This window comes from Rosa rugosa, chromosome 2 (genome assembly GCF_958449725.1).
Source record: "Rosa rugosa chromosome 2, drRosRugo1.1, whole genome shotgun sequence".
Classification (NCBI taxonomy): Eukaryota; Viridiplantae; Streptophyta; class Magnoliopsida; order Rosales; family Rosaceae; genus Rosa; species Rosa rugosa.
Genome location: NC_084821.1, coordinates 35,062,496 through 35,081,343, shown reverse-complemented (window position 1 = coordinate 35,081,343; position 18,848 = coordinate 35,062,496). Strand labels below are relative to the sequence as shown.

Below are 18,848 nucleotides of genomic sequence, written 5' to 3'. Positions count from 1 at the left end.
GGCTACTCTCCATTCTTGTTTGTCCTCGACTTTTTATTTCAACCATTGATTTCAAAATATAATGATTTCTAATGATCCACGTAAGCAAATAACTCTTAAGGGCTCAATTTTTGGCTTTTCGAATACTAACGATGTGGATCATTAGCAAATTAAGAACCCTTAAGAGTTATTTGCTGACGTGGATTGTTAGGAACCATTAGATTTTGAAATCAATGGTTGAAATAAAAGTTAAGGACAAACAAGGATGGAGAGTAGTCAAGGAAAGGATCCGAATTTGTATCGAGAATCTAAACCTAGCGGATCATTTCTTGAAAAAAAAAAAATTTAATAATTAATCTTGAATTGGGTCAATTCTTGCTGAAAAACACGTCCCCCACATTCCTAGTAGTTTCTTATTATCTCAGAAGAAAATATTCTGCAAAAATCAGCGAAGTGCATGACAGCTGAAATTATGATCGTTTCTTCAATTATTATTGATTTTCATGTTTGACCACATGTGGTTAGTGGCAGAGACCAAAATTTAAGCTTATTGGGTACACCCAAAATATAATATCAAAATAATTGATTGAGAATCGTTATTTAACTAGTATATATTATTGATGTTAATAAATTATAATAATTCTATGGCTGATATTAAAAAAATTTGGGATTTGGGGATATTGTGTGTGTATATTACTATATTATATGTTATTGATAATGATTACTAGAAATTGGGTCCAAATAAGGGGAGCACGTCATCAGAGCTTGGGTCCAAACTTGGGTCCATGCATCAAGTTTGAATTCCCAAAATTATTTATCTGATCGAATTAGTTTAAAAATTCTCTATTACCCCAGCGGTGAATGAACAGTACCCTCCAAGTGATTGGACGATTTCACCGCTTAGTCGCATTGCCTGCATAAATATCTCAACTCAAAACCTGATCTCTAGTCATTCATTCTAGTTAATATATGATATTAATATATTATTCTTTTCCAAGGATCTCAACTGGTCATATATATTAGATTAGTACACCGCACTGAAACGAAAATGCAAGCAGTAAGACTCGGATTCTAGCTTCTGGCTTCTTTTATACCTTCATCAATTATGATTGTAGAATACTAATCACATAACTCTTCTAGAATAATACTAATCATATTCTAAGATCATAATGGAGAAAGGAATAGAAGTAGTGTAATACTGGAATATTGGGGTTTCTCTTCACAAACAAACGAGCTAACATCATAATAGAGAAAGCCAGAAATGAATAGAAGTACTGTTGTAATAGTGAACTATTAGGGTTTCACTTTATATGCAAATGAGCTAGCTATACAAGCATATACACTTGCATATTTCTTTGTAATGGTACGTTTAAGCACTTTTACAATCCCGTTTTTCTGTTATTTTTATTTTCACTTCTCCTTTCCAACATGAAGATGGAAACTTTATTATTATTATTATCATTTTTTAAGGTGTTAAATGGAAAAATTGGGTGATCAGAAGTTGTCTAATTAATGTATGACTTTGTTTTAAGCTTTGAAGTTTAATCTCAAAGATGTGCGGGAGGTTCTACAATGAAAGAAAAAAACAAAGAGAGTAGTGAGACAGGATGGACTTGAAGACAAAACTCCCTACACAAAGTGACAAAACAAAATAATTAAAAGTCAATTAATTAAATAGCAAGCGCAATTTCCAGTAAACTGTAAAAAAAAAAAATTTATCATCGAAGACACATTTTTTTTGAAAGAGAAGTTGATATCATTAGATCAAACAGCAAAAAGGCTGTAGTCTATCATTATCAAAGACACAGGCATCATCACCCAGTACCATTTGATTTTGATTATTGTGTATTCTCAGTTGTTATGTGGTAAGAATAAGTTATGTGATAAGAATAAAATCAAAAATAAAAACCGCACTGCCCTTTCATGCCAAATACAAGCAAACTGACCCTCAAACTATCCTTGAGATGTTTCCATTGGCAAAGGAGTGCAGTCAAGGAGCTCAATTTCAACTATGTCATGCATAACAACCTCAATATATTATGCAGAATCAATTGATAATACCAGCTTGTATCATAATCTGTATAAACTAATGATGATCTACAAGTCTGTAACACAAAACATTAGTTTATATACCAAGGATAGAAATATAAAAGAGAAAACTGCATTTAGAAATAGTGGAGGAAGGTACATGTTGACTAGGGTCAAAACCCTAAAACAATGAGTAGTAATATGTGGGTTTTGAACGGCTGATGGGTAGCCTTGTTTGTCTCTCCTTGAGTCGATCAGATGAAGAACGCGCTTAGCTTGTGCTGGGTTAATAATTCATTGACAATTGAGAAGAATGTTTCTGGAACCTAGAAATATTTAAGCCGCCGAACTCGATTAATTGCTATCTTATATGCTTGTACCTGATCGAGTGGGAAGTGTATCATATTTTATGTGTGACATTTTGGCCTATAGCGTACCACGTACACACTTCTCACTTATAAATAGAACACATCTTTGCTCTGTTAAACCACTCTCTCTAATTCCTAGACATCTCACCCACCATTTACTTTACTAGCTAGAGAGCTGTCTTCTCTATCTTCTCCTGCGGCTCGCTTCCGGTAGCTATAGCACTGACATCCATGTCATCTTCAAATAATGACCATGATCAGGTTAAATCTGCAGGACTCTTCGAGAGGTTATGGGGGAAGATAGTTAAGTTTGGCTTGATGTTAAAAAAACTAGGGCAAGATGATCCAAGAAGAATTGTTCATTCTCTTAAAGTGGCACTTGCTGTTACATTAGTCTCCATGTTATTCTACTTTGAACCACTATATGACGGTTTTGGGCTTGCTGCTATGTGGGCTATTCTGACTGTTGTGATCGTTTTTGAATTTACTGTTGGTCAGTTCATACTTCATACATATAATCAACCATATTTCTATTCGTATAAGGATTTAAATTAATCTCAAAGAATCCATATTAAATCATTTGAAAAAATTTCAGGAGCGACGATAGGACGAGGTTTGAATAGAATGATGGCAACTTTAGTAGCTGCTGCTCTTGGCATTGGAGTCCATCGATTAGCAACTCTTTCTGGAAAGCAAGGAGAGCCAATACTTATTGCTCTCTTTGTCTTCGTAGAAGGTACATAATATAAGGATGATAAATACTAATTAGGTTATGTATGCTTCCATTTTATTCTATGTTTCATCTTGGTTTTGAATTTGGTGCAGCTGGAATAGTGACATTCTTCAGATTTATTCCCCAAATGAAGGCAAGATACGATTTTGGTCTGCTGGTATTCAACTTGACATTCTGCCTGATATCGGTGTCTGGCTATCGCGACGATGAGGTTATACGAATGGGATTCGAGAGAACAAATACCATCATCATTGGAAGCTGTACTGCTGTTGCTGTTTGTGTTTTCATTCGTCCAGTATGGATTGGCGTGGAACTTCACAATCAGATTGCTACCAACATGGAAAAGCTTGCCAACTTCTTAGAAGGTACATCTATCCAGCTATAAGCAATCAATAATTATGCTTTTTTAGTTCTATTATCACTTTTGTACGTGTTTTTATTATCACGCACATAGATATATACATGTAAATTAATATTATGTGCACTTTGTATTTAAAAAGTATCTAACTTTATTATTATTATTATACATATATTACATATATATGGTCTTGCATTTATATTTAACTTCGCCAAAACGATTCATGTATTATTTTTAGTTCGTTTTTACTACTACCAAGAAACTTCAAAGTAATTATCTAACAAGTTCTTGCATGTATAATTACTTAATTACAGGATTTGGAGATGAATACTTTATAGTATCTGAGAATGGCCAGACCAGAGACAAGTCATCTTCTCTTCAGGGATATAAAAGTGTTCTAACTTCAAAAAGCAGTGAAGACACCATGGTAAGAACAAATATTCAAATTAACTGAGAATATAAATTCCACATTGCATTAAAGCTAGTTTGCATGGTCCTATTAGGGTTGCTTTACTCATTGCAATCGGATTTCAATTAGGTTTTATGTTCTAACTTAATTTTTTTATTATTCTCCAGGCTAATTTGGCAAGATGGGAACCGGGCCATGGGAGGTTCAGGTTTCGTCATCCATGGAAACAATACTTGAAAGTTGGAACCCTAACTCGACAATGTGCGTTCAAAATTGAAGCTCTCAACAACTACCTTACCTCTGAAACCCAAGTATGATAAGCAAGCACTTTTACCAATTTACGTTGTTATTATATATACCATACATATGATCTGACTTATCTTTTGCTATAAATCCTTGTAGACACCTCAGGACGTTAAAAGCATAATACAAGGGCCAAGCGTGGTTATCAGCTCAGAGTGTGGGAAAGCATTGAAGCAGTTAGCAACCTCAATGAGGAAAATGACCAAATCACCCTCAAACGATCCCCACATTGCAAAGTCTAAAGATGCCGCTGAAGAACTCAAAGCTGTTATAAGATCAAGCTTGTGTAAACACCAAGATGATTCCCTAAATATAATAAAAGATGGTGCAGTGGCATTACTACTCTTTGAAATTATCACATGTACAGAGAAAATTTCTGAGGCTGCGCATAAACTAGCATCCCAAGCACATTTTAAGGATGTAAAACCTAGAGTGACACCGGTCCAGGAAAACTCGGGGAATGATGGGCCGCACCATGTTATTACGATTGAGGGATAATCACGCAGTTTACCCGAAACTGCTAACTCGCGATCGTCATTCACACCGTCAATGAGAAGTTCAAGAATGGAAGGGTAGATTGTGGATGCTTGAGCAGTTCTTTGTCAATAAATAAATTTGCTGGAAGCGCTTATTTAGCTTTTTTTGAATTTTCTTTCTCTCTCCCGTAGATGCATTTAGCATCTTTTCCACTGGAAGCTCAGAGGTTCAGTTCGAAGCGTTTCGTATTTGTACTCTCTGCAAATGATAAAATGTCACCTTTTGTGATCACAATAATCTGTCCTCCTTCCCAAATTAAATAAGAAAAAAAAAAAAAAAAAAGATAGAGTGGAACAATTCTTTTGTACTCTCATGCTTGGATACAGAAAATTATTGCACTTACTGTCTTACTGATAAATTAAGCATGCCCTGCTAGACCTGAAAGTTGAGAGGTGTTTAATTAACACCTAATTCCTCTCTCTTTCTTTTCTAATCCCAGCTCACCCATGCATGTCTGTAACTTTCACTGTGTTGGATTTTCCAAAAAACCAACAGACCACAATTCATAAGCACATCTAACCCCCTATCTATTATCATGATCTCTTAACAAGATAGAAGACGCAGGAAACTAATAATTAGATTGCAATCCTTGAATCACTTACTCTTTTCATTAAACTAAAGGGTTAGATTTGATGTTGATCTTTTATTTGGTAGATTGTTGTGAGCACGTTTTGATACTATCTAGAAGCTGCACTTTCTTCCTCGAACTGCTTTCATATATAGCATAGGTTAGTTAGTAATTATTCTTCGCCTGCAAGCTTTCATTAATTAACTTAGTATAGGGTTTCGTCAGTGAAGTTTATACTAGGGTTTTGTAAGTGAATCTTAAACTTCTCGATCATATGCGTGACTGCATGAGTAACGACTTTCTATATATATTGGTAAATGGTTTAAATTTCTAGGCGGTTATTTACCGTTAATGGATGCTCCTGATATGATACTGTTTAATACGTCAAAACTAAAATTGAGAGTACTTAACGTGTAACCACGATCATAGTCAATGTTCAACTGCTGCCTCATTAACTAATTCATTTTCCTGTCCTCTCGTAAGAGCTACCATACATAGTCCACCTCTGTCCCCACTCCCCACAATAGAAAAACATTGTCATTAAGCTAGCTAGGTTCCTTTCTGGCTTTGTTTATGCCATATTGTTCAATTCCAATTACAAATCTAATAATTTTTGTTGGAGAGAAATAGTATAAGATTCTTGAAATCCAACAAATAATTCTGTCAAGTAATAAAGAAATTGAACTTTGTGATATCCCCAACCTTACCCATTTAATTATTCAACGTCTAGAATGTAGATGATTTCTTTCTTATAAACCATAGGTCCATAGCTTACATCCAAATCTTGGGAATAAAGGTTCTCACTATTTGTTGTTGTTCCATTCCCAAGGAATAATTTGAAATCTCTTCCAGTTTTGATTTGTTGTCATGATTCGTAGTATGCATATCGACACGTATCAGATGCATCTGGAAATGTATCTTTTGACGATGTTTTTGATAGGAACAACTGCGCAGATACGGCCTGATCAAGAGATTAATTAACCCTTTAAAAAAGGAGTTTCATTTAAATCCTTGTCTCTTTGTTTTGGCAAGAATCTTGTCATGGTTGTTAAGAAAATTAAATATTTGCTGGTTTTATTTTGAGCACATTATATAAGGTAGTTCCCCAAAAAAATAACAAAAAATGTAATTATAGAAACCAGCAAATATCCTATAATTACGTACATTTACAAAAAATTGTACAATGTAATTATAGAAACACATGTTCGAGATATCTACAAGTTTAACAGCTGATTCTTCTGGGGTGGATTTCGTGATCCTATGAGACATTTGTTTCCTCTACTGATTTATTTTTGGTCAGTCATGCGCGCTATGTCATGACCGTTGTTCTCAAGTTATCCACGATTCATATCGGGAATATGTGGTCTTTGAGGAGTGGTTCACTTTCAACTTTAGGCTTTTCGTTTTTTACGAAGGCATGATATATACTTGATATGGAAAAGGTTCCCCTGCTTTCTTTAAAGGTGTGGGTGGCTGGGTGCAGATTCATGGTTTCTCCAGAGTTGCAGCTCGAGCAAGTTATGCTACTTTGTATAAGTTTTTTTTTTTTTTTTTTCTCACTTAGATGTAACTATATATATATATAGAGAGAGAGAGAGAGAGAGAGAGAGTCCGGATTATGTGACGCTATATTTACACATATTTTACATCTCTTGTGAGCAATTAGATGTAAAAACGTTTAATAGTTTGGATTTGTTGTTTGAATGATGTCAACATAACACCAAATGGTGTGGAAAATGACGTATATATTTTCAATCAAAAAGTTATAATAGATTAAACTTTCCATTATTAAAAGAAAAAACAAAATCAAAATTTGGAGAATACTGTTCTTATATATAGAACTGCTCACGATCAAAAGAAAAAGAAGAAGAAGAATAGCAGAAGAATAAGGACGCCAAACACCAAATAGTACCAAGAAAATAGACTGTAACCTTGAAGTACAGATAGTACCAAGCTATGCAATGTGTAATAGTGCAGAAGACCATCTCACATAAAGTAGATAGACCATCTCGTATCATTCAGGATGGATTACACAACTCGGTTTGCTGAAAAAGAAAACGGAAGCAAAACTTAGAAAGTGAATCATGTCAGATGCATATTACTTCGTTTTCAAAAGCAATGCTCCTCAGAAATTACAATTAATAAGATGGAGGACAAGAGCCAGTATGAATGTCAATTGTATGTGAGATCAGTAAAGATATGAAATACAATTTAAGCAAATTAACATTGCTTATGGAACAAGACATTGCTTAGAACTTGTGTTATGTATATACACTTAATTTATGTAATTAATCTAAGTTTAGACTACAATAAGCTTATGATATAATTCATTTTAAGACAAACTTATACGTTATTTAAATTCACATCAAGTTGCAGTTGAAAGAGCAGTTAAGGTTTGATAAGCAGTTGAGGAATTGTGGTAGTTTCTTTATGGATGAAACTGATTTGCAAGTTTGCTATACATATGTCAAATTGGTCCCTTCTGATGCACGTATGGTTCTTGTTTTAGTCCCATATACTAAGAGAACATAAGGGGTGAAATCAGGAGAAGGCTATCATGGACTATGGAAGTGCATAGAGTAAGTTTCTGTATTTCATGTTATTGTATTCTTGTTTTCTGCAGATTTAGGATTGATACAACATCTTCAATCCCAATATCAAAATATATGTTATGTTAAAATGCAGTAATTATATTAACAATGATTTGATCTAGTATAGGTTTCAGTTCATGTGTTTTGATTGAGAGCACAGTTTCTTCTAACAATTGGTATCAGAGCCACCATATTTAGATCAATTACATATAGAAGGAACTAACTGTATTAAAATTATGAATTCTGGGAATTTAATTGCTTTAATCTGCATCAAGTGATTCATATAATTTTGGTATATTCATGATCACAATGACTTGATCTGGAAATATACATTGATTTTATGAAATTTATGTGTTCTTATATATTGATTCATCAAAATATATACATGAGCTAGGTTTACATGTTTATGACTGAAATGTCAAGATTTAAAGATCTACATACAGACTCATATCAGTTTCATATTAAAAGCATACATACATATGTTCATTCATCTGTTATTTTGATTTTGTGATAATTGATGTTGACTTGATACACATTTACGCAAGCATACGTATCATTGTCAAGATAGGGAAATATTATGCCCAAAGTTATCGTACCACGGGGATTAGTGGCTAACCCACAATCCTTGGGGAATCGGAAATAAAGACACTTAGCAAACAAAGAAAAAGAAAATAAATAAAAATGCTACTCTAAGGCACCAAGCCTTAGCAATGCTCGACTTTGGTTTGCACCAAAGCCTAATCAAAACTAAGACCTAGTGATGACTATTTACAATGAGAGGGAAATTGTCACCGAAAATAGTAATTTGAATGTCTAATAACTAAAGTGCAAGAATTTAAATAGAAACTTTAACTAACAACTAAACTAGATAAAGAAAGCAAAGTAAGAAATGATATAAAGATGTGATTGGTAGTTAGGGGTGATTCCTAACCTAATTCAATGCTCTAGATGCTAATTTGATTTACATGCAATTTATTAAAGATGATAGAAGCCGTACCCAAGGCTTTTCAAGGCTCAAGGGCTGAAATTCCCTTTCATGGTATTCCTACTCCGGTTCAAGAGCCGAAGGAACTCACTTGACATGAATCAGAGCCGGTTCAAGGGTCACTAATTCACATAAAGAGGCTTAAAGTTCGAGGAATTAGGCAACCAAACTCACCATAATTGCGATCAAGCTAATCATGTAGTGAACCATGCTTGTACTTCCCACGAATATTAAATCGGGGTTCTAGCTCTAAAATCTAAGGATGTCATCCCCTAAATTTTAATCTAGAATTATTAAAACACATACCCAAGAGTTGACAATTCCTAAGCATGCATTCTAACCAATTATCACAAAACACAAGCATCCAATAATTAACAAATTTCATATATAAATTAAATTAAGCATCTATTACATCAAATTTGGATTAGGGCACGCAACCCTAACCCTCAACAAAATTTCTACTCACTACCCATAAATATATACATCATCAATTCCATCAATTTCATACAAATAAAAGAGGGAAAGGTATAGAAGAGGGAGAACAACCAAGACAAGTTACAAATGCTAAAAAGCAAACATAACAAGCCTTGGAATTATAATTTCTCCTTTTTACCCAAGTGGTGATTAAACCCCTTATGCTTGAAGTGTTTTCCCTTTGAATCTTGTGAAATTGATGAGAAGATGGAATTTTGGTGAGGTGGATCTTGGTGAGGAGGTGTGGATCTTGGTGAGGAGAAAAAATGGAGAAGGAGAGGATTTGTGGTGAGATGAGGTTTTCGGCAGAGGAAGAGAGAAATGAAATTTGGAATGAAAAATGGTGAGGTCTGGGCGTGGTGTGTAGGGTGTGTGTTAGGAAGAAGAGAGGAATAAGGATAAGGGAAAAATTCACCAACGGTGTCTGGACACTTAGGGGACTTTCAGAATGATACCTGAACTTACAAAGTTATCAATGTGATACCTGGACTCATTTTTTCGTATCAACGTCGTACCTATGACCAATTTCTGTAACGGCTCCGTGACGGAAATTGGCCGTAGGTATCACATTGATACGAAAAAATGAGTCCAGGTATCACATTGATAACTTTGTAAGTTCAGGTATCATTCTGAAAGTCCCTAAGTGTCCAGACACCGTTGGTGAACTTTTCCCAATTTTGCACGTGCGATGCACGTGAGTCACTTAATGAAGACAAAAGGACCGATTTACCCTCAAATTCTTTCTTTCTTTTCTTTTCTTTTTTTCTTTATTCTTCTTTCTTTCTTTCTTTCTTTCTTTCTTCTTTCTTTCTTTCTTCTTTCTTTCTTTCTTTCTTTCTTTCTTTCTTTCTTTCTTTCTTTCTTTCTTTCTTTCTTTCTTCCTTCTTCTTGTTTTCTGGTTTCTTCTTCCCCTTATTTGAATCATCAAGATTCAAATCATCTTGCTCGTCCGATTCCCACCGCCGATCGCCGATCAAACACCGCCGCTGCGTCTGAATCCACCTTCATGCACCACAAATGTTTTTGGTTCCCCCAACTTCAAATCCTATAGCAAATTGAAATTGTGCATTGAGGCTTCACCGCTCACTTCGAGTTTATCCCCGCCGCCGTCGCCAATGACTTGACCATAACAACCTCCACCACCGCACAACAACGTCGTCCTCCGCTGCTTCTCGATTGGGTTTGGGGATAAGGACTGCTTCTTCCTCCACCGCTAGCGAAATCGTGGAGGCTCAAGGCCACATTCTAAGGACCACCGGCCGGAAGGACCGCCACAACAAGGTTTGCACCACCAAAGGCCCCAGGGACCGCAGCATCAGGCTCGTCGCCCACACCGCCATTCAATTCTACGACATGCAGGACTGGCTTGGATACGACAAGCCTAGCAAGGTCGTCGATTGGCTAATCAAGAAAGCCAAGGCCGAAATCAACGAGCTCGACTAGCTGCCACCGTGGAACCCAAACTAAATTTATGTTCATACAACATTTTCTCCGACGATGCCGATATCCACCGCGCAGGACACGCAGAACGTGAGCCTCAATTTCTCGATGGTGGATGCCTCCGAGTTCTTTGTCTACTAATCGGCGAGGCATAATGGTGGGTAGCAGCGGAGTGGCGAAGCTGGTGAATAAGAACAGCTCGAATTTTTTGCAGGTGAGGATGGTGTGGAGGCCGAAGTTGTTAATCTTTGTCTGCCTAAAATTGCCTCTGATCGAAGTTGGGCTGGAGGCCGAAGTTGTCGGCTAAACCGATGAAATTGCAGGTGAGGATGGTGTGGAGGTGGTGTTGCATGTTGGGAACGAAGGAGAGGATGGAGGGGTGGGATTGGAGCTGTGATTTGAGAGTGGAGGGCTAGCGGGGTCTGAGTTTCTGATCAATGGTGTATAAAAGGGGGTCGGAGGAGAGAACGAGAGTGGTGGTGGTCAAGTCATTGGCGGTGGCGGCGGGGATGAACTCGGAGTGAGCGGTGAAGCTTCAATGCACAATTTCAATTTGATATAGGATTTGAAGTTGGGGGAACCAGAAACATCTGTGGTGCATGAAGGTGGATTGAGACGCAACGGCGGTGTTTGATCGGCGATCGACGGTGGGAATCGGACGAGCAAGATGATTTGAATCTTGATGATTCAAATCAGGGGAAGAAGAAACCAAAAAAGAAGAAGAAGAAAGAAAGAAAGAAAGAAAGAAAGAAGAATAAAAAAAGAAAAGAAAAGAAAAGAAAGAATTTGAGGGTAAATCGGTCATTTTGTCTTCATTAAGTGACTCACGTGCATCGCACGTGCAAAATTGGGAAAAGTTCACCAACGGTGTCTGGACACTTAGGAACTTTTAGAATGATACCTGAACTTACAAAGTTATCAATGTGATACCTGGACTCATTTTTTCGTATCAATGTGATACCTACGGCCAATTTCCGTCACGGAGCCGTTACGGAAATTGGTCATAGGTACGATGTTGATACGAAAAAATGAGTCCAGGTATCACATTGATAACTTTGTAAGTTCAGGTATCATTCTGAAAGTCCCCTAAGTGTCCAGACACCGTTGGTGAATTTTTCCCTAAGGATAATTATATGTGGCTGGACGTGGGAGGAAGGGATAGGATAATCAGCTTATGAGAGGAAGAGAGAAAGTAAAAGCTGGGCACATGAGATGAAGAGGAAAGGGTCAGCTGCTGACGTCATCATGATGTCAGCAAAATCAGATTTTTTTTTTCTTTTCTTCTTTCATTGATTCATTCACCTTTCTTCTTTCTTTCTTTTCCCAATTTTTCTTCCTTCTTTTCTTCCTCAATGTACTTCCACACATATTATTAGAGGTGGTTGGATTCTGGTCCCTTGATGGTGTTGACCACGGTTGACCCCCATTGACTATTTCGTCCTTTTATCGGAAACTCTAATTTTGCACAATTTTCTCACGTTTCTGCAATTCAGCTTATGTTCTATAAAATAAATAAAAATAGATTAATTAATATTAATTGACATGGGGATTTGCTTATTAATAGTGTTTTAGATATAATTACACGCATATAAATGCATATAATCAGATGTATGAACATGCCAATGCTATGACTGATATTAAGATAAATGCATCATGTGCTGCCAAAGTAGCCTAAGAATGCATTAAATGGAATTATCTGCATCATTCTGTCAATCTTTTGAACATATATGTGCTGTCAAAGTGGCTTTATGTCAAAAGAAAAGATGTCAAAGTTATGTTATTAATATTGCAGGTTTTGAAACTTAAAATTAAATTTGTACTGATTTCCAAAGAAATGCAGTTGCAGACATTTGGTTTTAAACCTGTTATATGTATATTGAGTGAATGAACATTCATATATCAATAGAGATTAGTACACCACAAAGGTTGTCAAAGTATTGAAATTGATAAAGCTTCATGTTGCTGCATATATACACTACATTATATATATTTGGGACATTCAGTTTATTCTAGTATTGAGTTACACTATATTAATATGTTTGATCATTTCACATGCAGCTATGCACTTTCCTATGAGCTAGCATCAATCAGATTGAACTTCTGAATGGCTTAAACTTTAAGAAATGGAAAGGAGACATAGAACTAAATATGGGGATATTGGATTATGACATGTGTTGAAAGAAGATCCACCAGTAGCATTAACTGAGAGTTCTAGCAGAGATGCAAGGGAGAAACATGACAAATGGTACAAGCATAACAAGATGGCATTGATCATGATCAAGAAAAGCATGTATGAGAATGTGAAGGGCAGTATACCTGATTCAGAATTGGCTAAGGAGTTCTTAATTGTATTGCAGAAAAGTTTAAAATTTCTGACAAAGCTGAAGTGCAAAACCTTGTGAGGTCCCTTGCAAGAATGAAGTTCAATGGCAAGACTAGTGTTAGAAAATACATTATGAGAGGTTCAGATATTGCTGCAAGGCTCAGAGGACTGAATATGGCAATTGATGACTCATTTCTTGTGTACATGATTCTCGACTCACTCCCAAATGAATACTCTCAACTCAAGACACTGTACAAGACTCAGAAGGAGAAATGGAATATCAATGAGTTGATTTCACTGTGTGTAGAAATTGAAGATGAAATGAAGAAGCAAGAAGGAGCAGAAGTGGCTGTGAATATGATGTCCAAAATCAAGTACAAGAAGAAATTTGGAACAGCAAGAACTTCAAACCTGGTACCACTGTAAGCACCTCTAAATCCATTGTGAAATCTGATCATGATAAAATGAAAAACAAACCTATAGGTGGCATTAAGTGTTTCTTTTGCAAGAAACTTAGTCACTTTAAGAAAGATTATGAAGGTTTCAAAGCTTGACTGAAAAAGAAAGGTAGTTTTCTTTCAAAATCTGTTTTCAATTTTGAGTCAAATGCTTTTGTAAATGACAACTCTTGGTGGTTTGACATTGGTTCCCCTATTCATATTGTTAACTCATTACAGGGATTGTCAGATATTTCAATCCCAATAAGGAATGAGACAAGGGTGTGTACTGGAAGTTGCCAAAGAGTGGCTGTGAAGGCTATAGGAATTGCCAAACTTAAGTTTAGGAATAATTATGTACTAGTATTAAACAATGTGTATTGTATTCCAAGTATATGTAGGAATTTGATTTATGGTTCCCAATTTGTAGCAAACAATGGTTTTAGCTTTTCAAGTAATAATAAATTTATGAATTTGATACGCTTTGAGCAAGCGCATAATTTAACCCTGAAAATATCGTTAGTAGTATAAGCAAATAGGGATCGTTCTATTCCGGGGATTGAGGGTACACCTGTCATTTTCAAACAATTAAACAATTGAAATTAAAACAAAGTATAATATTCACACATATATACACTATTTACGAAAAGGGGGTTATTTTTGATTTTTGTTTTCGAAAAATAAACTAAGTTAAGAAAACAAATAAAATACAAAAACATAAAAACACGAATGGAATGAGAGAACAAAGATTAAAACCAAAACTATGATTAAAATCGATTCAATTTCTAACATTGTTCATCAAAGTCATGCAAGAGGAGTTGATCATGTGAAACGTTAAAAGCAAACAATTTCCCATATTTTACTTTTCAATGCTAATTAATCTAAGTGAAAGCACAAAGACTAATCCTATCAAACATGCATTCAAGCCCTAGAAAGCTAGTCAATCATAACATGTTCAACGCAATAAACACCTAGAAAGGCTATCAACTCAAGTGTGCAACTTAGTATGAAAAAGTCCACCTAATTGCAATTCTCTTTGATTAAATCCGATTTTTGCACAAAACCTTTACTACTTATCGATTTAAGAACACAAAACTAAAAAGTTGATTTATGTTCTTAAATTCGTAGCACCAATCATATAAAAACCCTAAAAGTTTCGAACCATTTAAGATTAAAATACAAAAGAAATCTATCATGCAAATTTAATCAAACACTCACACAAAAGCAACAATGAATCGCAATATAAGAATCTGAAAATTCTCAATTAATCATAAAAATTCCAGAAATAATACTTTGTTCAAACATATATGTCAACTAGTTCATAACCAACGAAATTCAAAGCAAAGGTTACAAAGGAGAATCGGATTACACCGTGGATGATGATGAAGATGGATGAACGTTGTGGTCTCTTGAATCTCGAAAGCAAGCTTCAAGGATGGATATGGATGGTGATGCTCACGGCTTCTCTTCTTCTTCTTTGGCCTTGCTTGAACTCGTGGAGATGACTAGAGGATGGAGAGAGGGATGAACAAACTCACGGCAACACTAGGTATTTTTCTGATTTTCTAAAGTTTAAACGCAAAGGAGGGGAACCCTAGACGTCTTCATTGAGAGAGTATATATAGGGAATGAATTCCTTGCTCTCTAAGCCGTGCACATCTCTAAGAATCCTCACGGAAATTGCTTGACAACTCCACATAATTTCCTCCAATGGTAGCTTGCCACATAAGCCATATGAAGTAGTCCAACCAATCACAAAATTCCAATGTTAATTCCCTAAATAATCTTGCCGAAATATATAGAGATATTTTCTGATTTTCTTCACCAATTTCGGCAACAATATATTTAGAGAATATAGGGGACGAATCTAGACTCCTTTGAGAGCTTTTTGTGTTCAACACATATTCTCTTTCCTTTAAAAGCTCCCTAAGAAATCTCCATCGAAATCTCTTCTTATTTTCTGATTTTTCTCACGGCAAACCCTAGTTTCTCTCTTGCTTTGGACGGCAAACTCCTTCTAGGGTTAGTCTCCAAGTATATTTCTTTCCATAAAAATAGCCCTAGAAAATCTCAACCGAAATCTTCTAGGTTCTTCTTGATTCTCACGCCACTTTCTCTCTCCTTCTTTGTATTTTCACGGCAAACTCTCTTTAGGGTTTCTTCATTGCGTCACAAACCCTAAATCCATGGGCTTTTGTGGGCCTTTGATCCATTTGCCGAAAATCCACTTCATTCTTGAGAGTTCTTAGACCTTGTTGCTTCAACTTCAAGCCTTGTCATCTTCCAACGCCATAACACTTTATTTTTCCATTTCTTTTTCATAGTAACGTTGGAAACTTCATTGGTAAGCTTTCCTCCTTTTCGCAGGGTTTCCTGGTTGAAGCAGGAAAACTTCTTTTCTTCATTTCTGCTCATTTCTGTGGCTCATTGTTCCTCATTTTTGCTCCCCTTAACGTTTGCAAGCTCCTCTTTCCATTTGTGAGTTCATTTCCACTTTTTAGCTCCGAGGTCCTGAAAATAGAAACTAGTAAGAAAAATAGAAACTTTCCTAAAATGAAAAATGGCAACTTTCCTAAACTGAAAATGGAAACTTTCTAAAAATGAAAAATAGAAACTACAAAATAGAAACTTTCTACAAATAGGAACTTTCCCAATCGAAGAATGGAAACTTTCCTAAACAGAGTTTTATTAAGGAAATAACGCAAGAAATGTAGGGAAAAGCAAGTAAAACGTCGCATTAAAATGCTCGTATCAGAATTTCATTGGCTACTGTGAAAAATAAAAAAGTTTCAAATTTTATTGCCCAAACAGAAGCACAAGGATTGTGGAGTCATATAGAGCTACATTTTATGATGAACAGTTTGACAATGCAAGAAAAGATGCAGAAAAAGAAATGGTAGCAATCCAAAACACCAACAAAGTCTTTGAAGAATGGTTTGTGTACTAGGATTGCAAGGATTGCAGTGTCTTATCAATCCTCAACCAAGACTGCAACAACAATTCAGTTCCAGAAAATGAAGTACTTTTGAATCCCATTCAAGAATCTGACATTGTAGCACATCAAGTTGGAGATGAAGTGCAAGACATTGTTGAAGGTGTTAATGCAGCCATAGTTGCTCAAAATGAACATAGTGTAAACAATGAAGTGCACGTGTAGCAAGTTGATCAACAAGATGAGATTAATGCAGCACCAAATGTAGAAGTGTCTCAACTACAGCCTTGAAAAAATATATAAGGACCAGAAAATCAGCCATACCAGATGATTATAAAGTGTATTTAACTGTAAAAGAAACTTACATTGGAGATGAGGATGATCCATCCTCAGTTGCAGAAGTTGATCCAGCCTCAGATGCAGAAGCTATGCAGTCACTGAACAGCGCAAAGTGGAGTTCAGCAATGGAGGATGAACTTCAAAGTATGGCACAGAATGGTGTATGGATCTTGGTTGATAAGCCAAATGATTCTAAGCCTATTGGATGCAAATAGGTGTTCAAAACAAAAAGAGATGCAGATGGGAAGATTGAGAGATACAAAGCCAGATTGGTGGCTAAGGGCTACAATCAAAAGGAAGGAATTGATTATAATGAGACTTTCTCTCCAGTCTCAACCAAAGATGCATTCAGAGTTGTCAGGGTCCTAGTAGCACACTTTGATCTTGAGTTACACCAGATGGATGTCAAGACTGCATTTTTGAATGGTGATTTACATGAAAAAATTTATATGTTGCCGCCAGATGGATTTGCAGAAGATGAAAGCAAGGTTTGCAAGCTCAAGAAATCAATATATGGTCTTAAGCAAGCTTCCAGGCAATGGTACCACAAATTTGATAAGGCAATCACTCAATTTGGATTTTTGGAAAATAAATTAGTTGAGTGTATTTATCTTAAGACCAGTGGGAGCAATTTTATTTTGCTCATTCTGTATGTTGATGATATTTTGCTTGCAAGCAGTGACATTTATTTGTTGAAAGAAACAAAAGCTTTTCTGTTAAGTCAGTTTGACATGAATGACATCGGAGAAGCACATTATGTGCTAGACATTGAGATAACCAGAAATAGAAAGCAATATGCTCTAGGTTTATCTCAGAAAAATTATGTTGACAAGATATTGCAGAGATTTGGGATGCAAGGCTGCAAATCAGGTGATGCACCAATGTCTAAAGGAGATAGGCTACACAAGGGACAATGTCCTAAGAATGTGTTGGAAGCAGAAAGCATGAAAAATGTGCCTTATGCAAGATTGGTGGGGAGCTTGATGTATGCTTAGATTTGTACAAAGCCTGACGTATCATTTGCAGTAAATATGCTTTTAAGGTTTCAATCAAATGTAGGTCATGAACATTGGATAGTAGGAAATAAGGTATTAAGGTATCTGAAGAAGACTAAAAATCATATGTTGATTTACAGAAAGATTGATGAGCAAGAACTTGAGGTGGATTAAGGTATCTGAAGAGGACTAAAAATCATATGTTGATTTACAGAAAGATTGATGAGCAAGACCCTGAGGTGGAGGCCTACACAGATGCATCTTACAAATCAAACATGGATGATTTGAAGTCAACATCAAGTGACATCTTTCTTCTAGAAGTTGGAACTATTTTATGGAAAACTGCAAAACAGACCTTGACAGCAACATCAACTTTTTAGGCTGAGTATATTGGTATTTTTGAAGCAACAGAACATGCATTGTGGTTGAGAAATTTTATCTCTCATTTGAAGCTAATATGTTCTGTAGAAAGGCCTATGGTAATTTATTGTGATAATGCATCAGCAGTTTTCTTCTCAAAGAATAAAAAGAGGTCTTCAGGTTCAAGGAACATAGATGTCAAGTACGTACTTTGTAGTGAGAGAAAGTGTTAGAGATGAAGAGATTGAAGTTGTAAAGATTAGAACAAAAGATCAGTTGGCAGATCCATTGACAAAAGCCTTACCAGTAGCTGATTTTGTTAAGCATGCTGCAAGTATGGGAATTACAGACATCATCTAGTGTTGAATTACATGTCAGAATCATCACCAGTTAAGCGCGTTCTTCATCTGATCGACTCAAAACTAATAATTTGTTACAACTCACTACCCAGCGGAAGACTTAAAACTAAGAGCACCCTTCCACGTCCACGCCATCGAACGTACACCTCAGCTTTGATAATGATCACTCGATATTCAAACCTGCACAATAACCCCTACACCATAGAATAGTGCACCGGGAATGTAAACAACAAACCCGGTAAGCCTTTCAGCCCGTATGAGTAAACTCAAATAAAGTGACTCACGTCACGCATGCTTATAATCTCTCAATTCGTGAGATGAATTAAAGCA

The 18,848-nt window shown here is 36.0% G+C and overlaps 1 protein-coding gene across 1 annotated transcript; it reads left to right on the top strand.

Annotated features, from left to right (window-relative positions):
* The first annotated feature begins 2,517 nt into the window (after positions 1–2,517).
* LOC133733932 (aluminum-activated malate transporter 2-like) lies at positions 2,518–5,035 on the top strand. The gene is made up of 6 exons (XM_062161590.1): positions 2,518–2,868; positions 2,971–3,111; positions 3,201–3,473; positions 3,781–3,893; positions 4,043–4,186; positions 4,278–5,035. Exons 1-6 carry the CDS (start codon positions 2,607–2,609, stop codon positions 4,674–4,676), a joined length of 1,332 nt encoding a protein of 443 aa, XP_062017574.1. The 5' UTR covers positions 2,518–2,606; the 3' UTR covers positions 4,677–5,035.
* The last annotated feature ends 13,813 nt before the right edge of the window (positions 5,036–18,848 follow it).

Coding starts and splice junctions, on each gene's coding strand:
- LOC133733932 (XM_062161590.1), top strand. CDS start 2,607: ATGTCATCTTCAAATAATGACCATGATCAGGTTAAATCTGCAGGACTC. Junction 3,474..3,780: donor GCTTGCCAACTTCTTAGAAG/GTACATCTATCC, acceptor ACTTAATTACAG/GATTTGGAGATGAATACTTT. Junction 3,894..4,042: donor AAAGCAGTGAAGACACCATG/GTAAGAACAAAT, acceptor ATTATTCTCCAG/GCTAATTTGGCAAGATGGGA.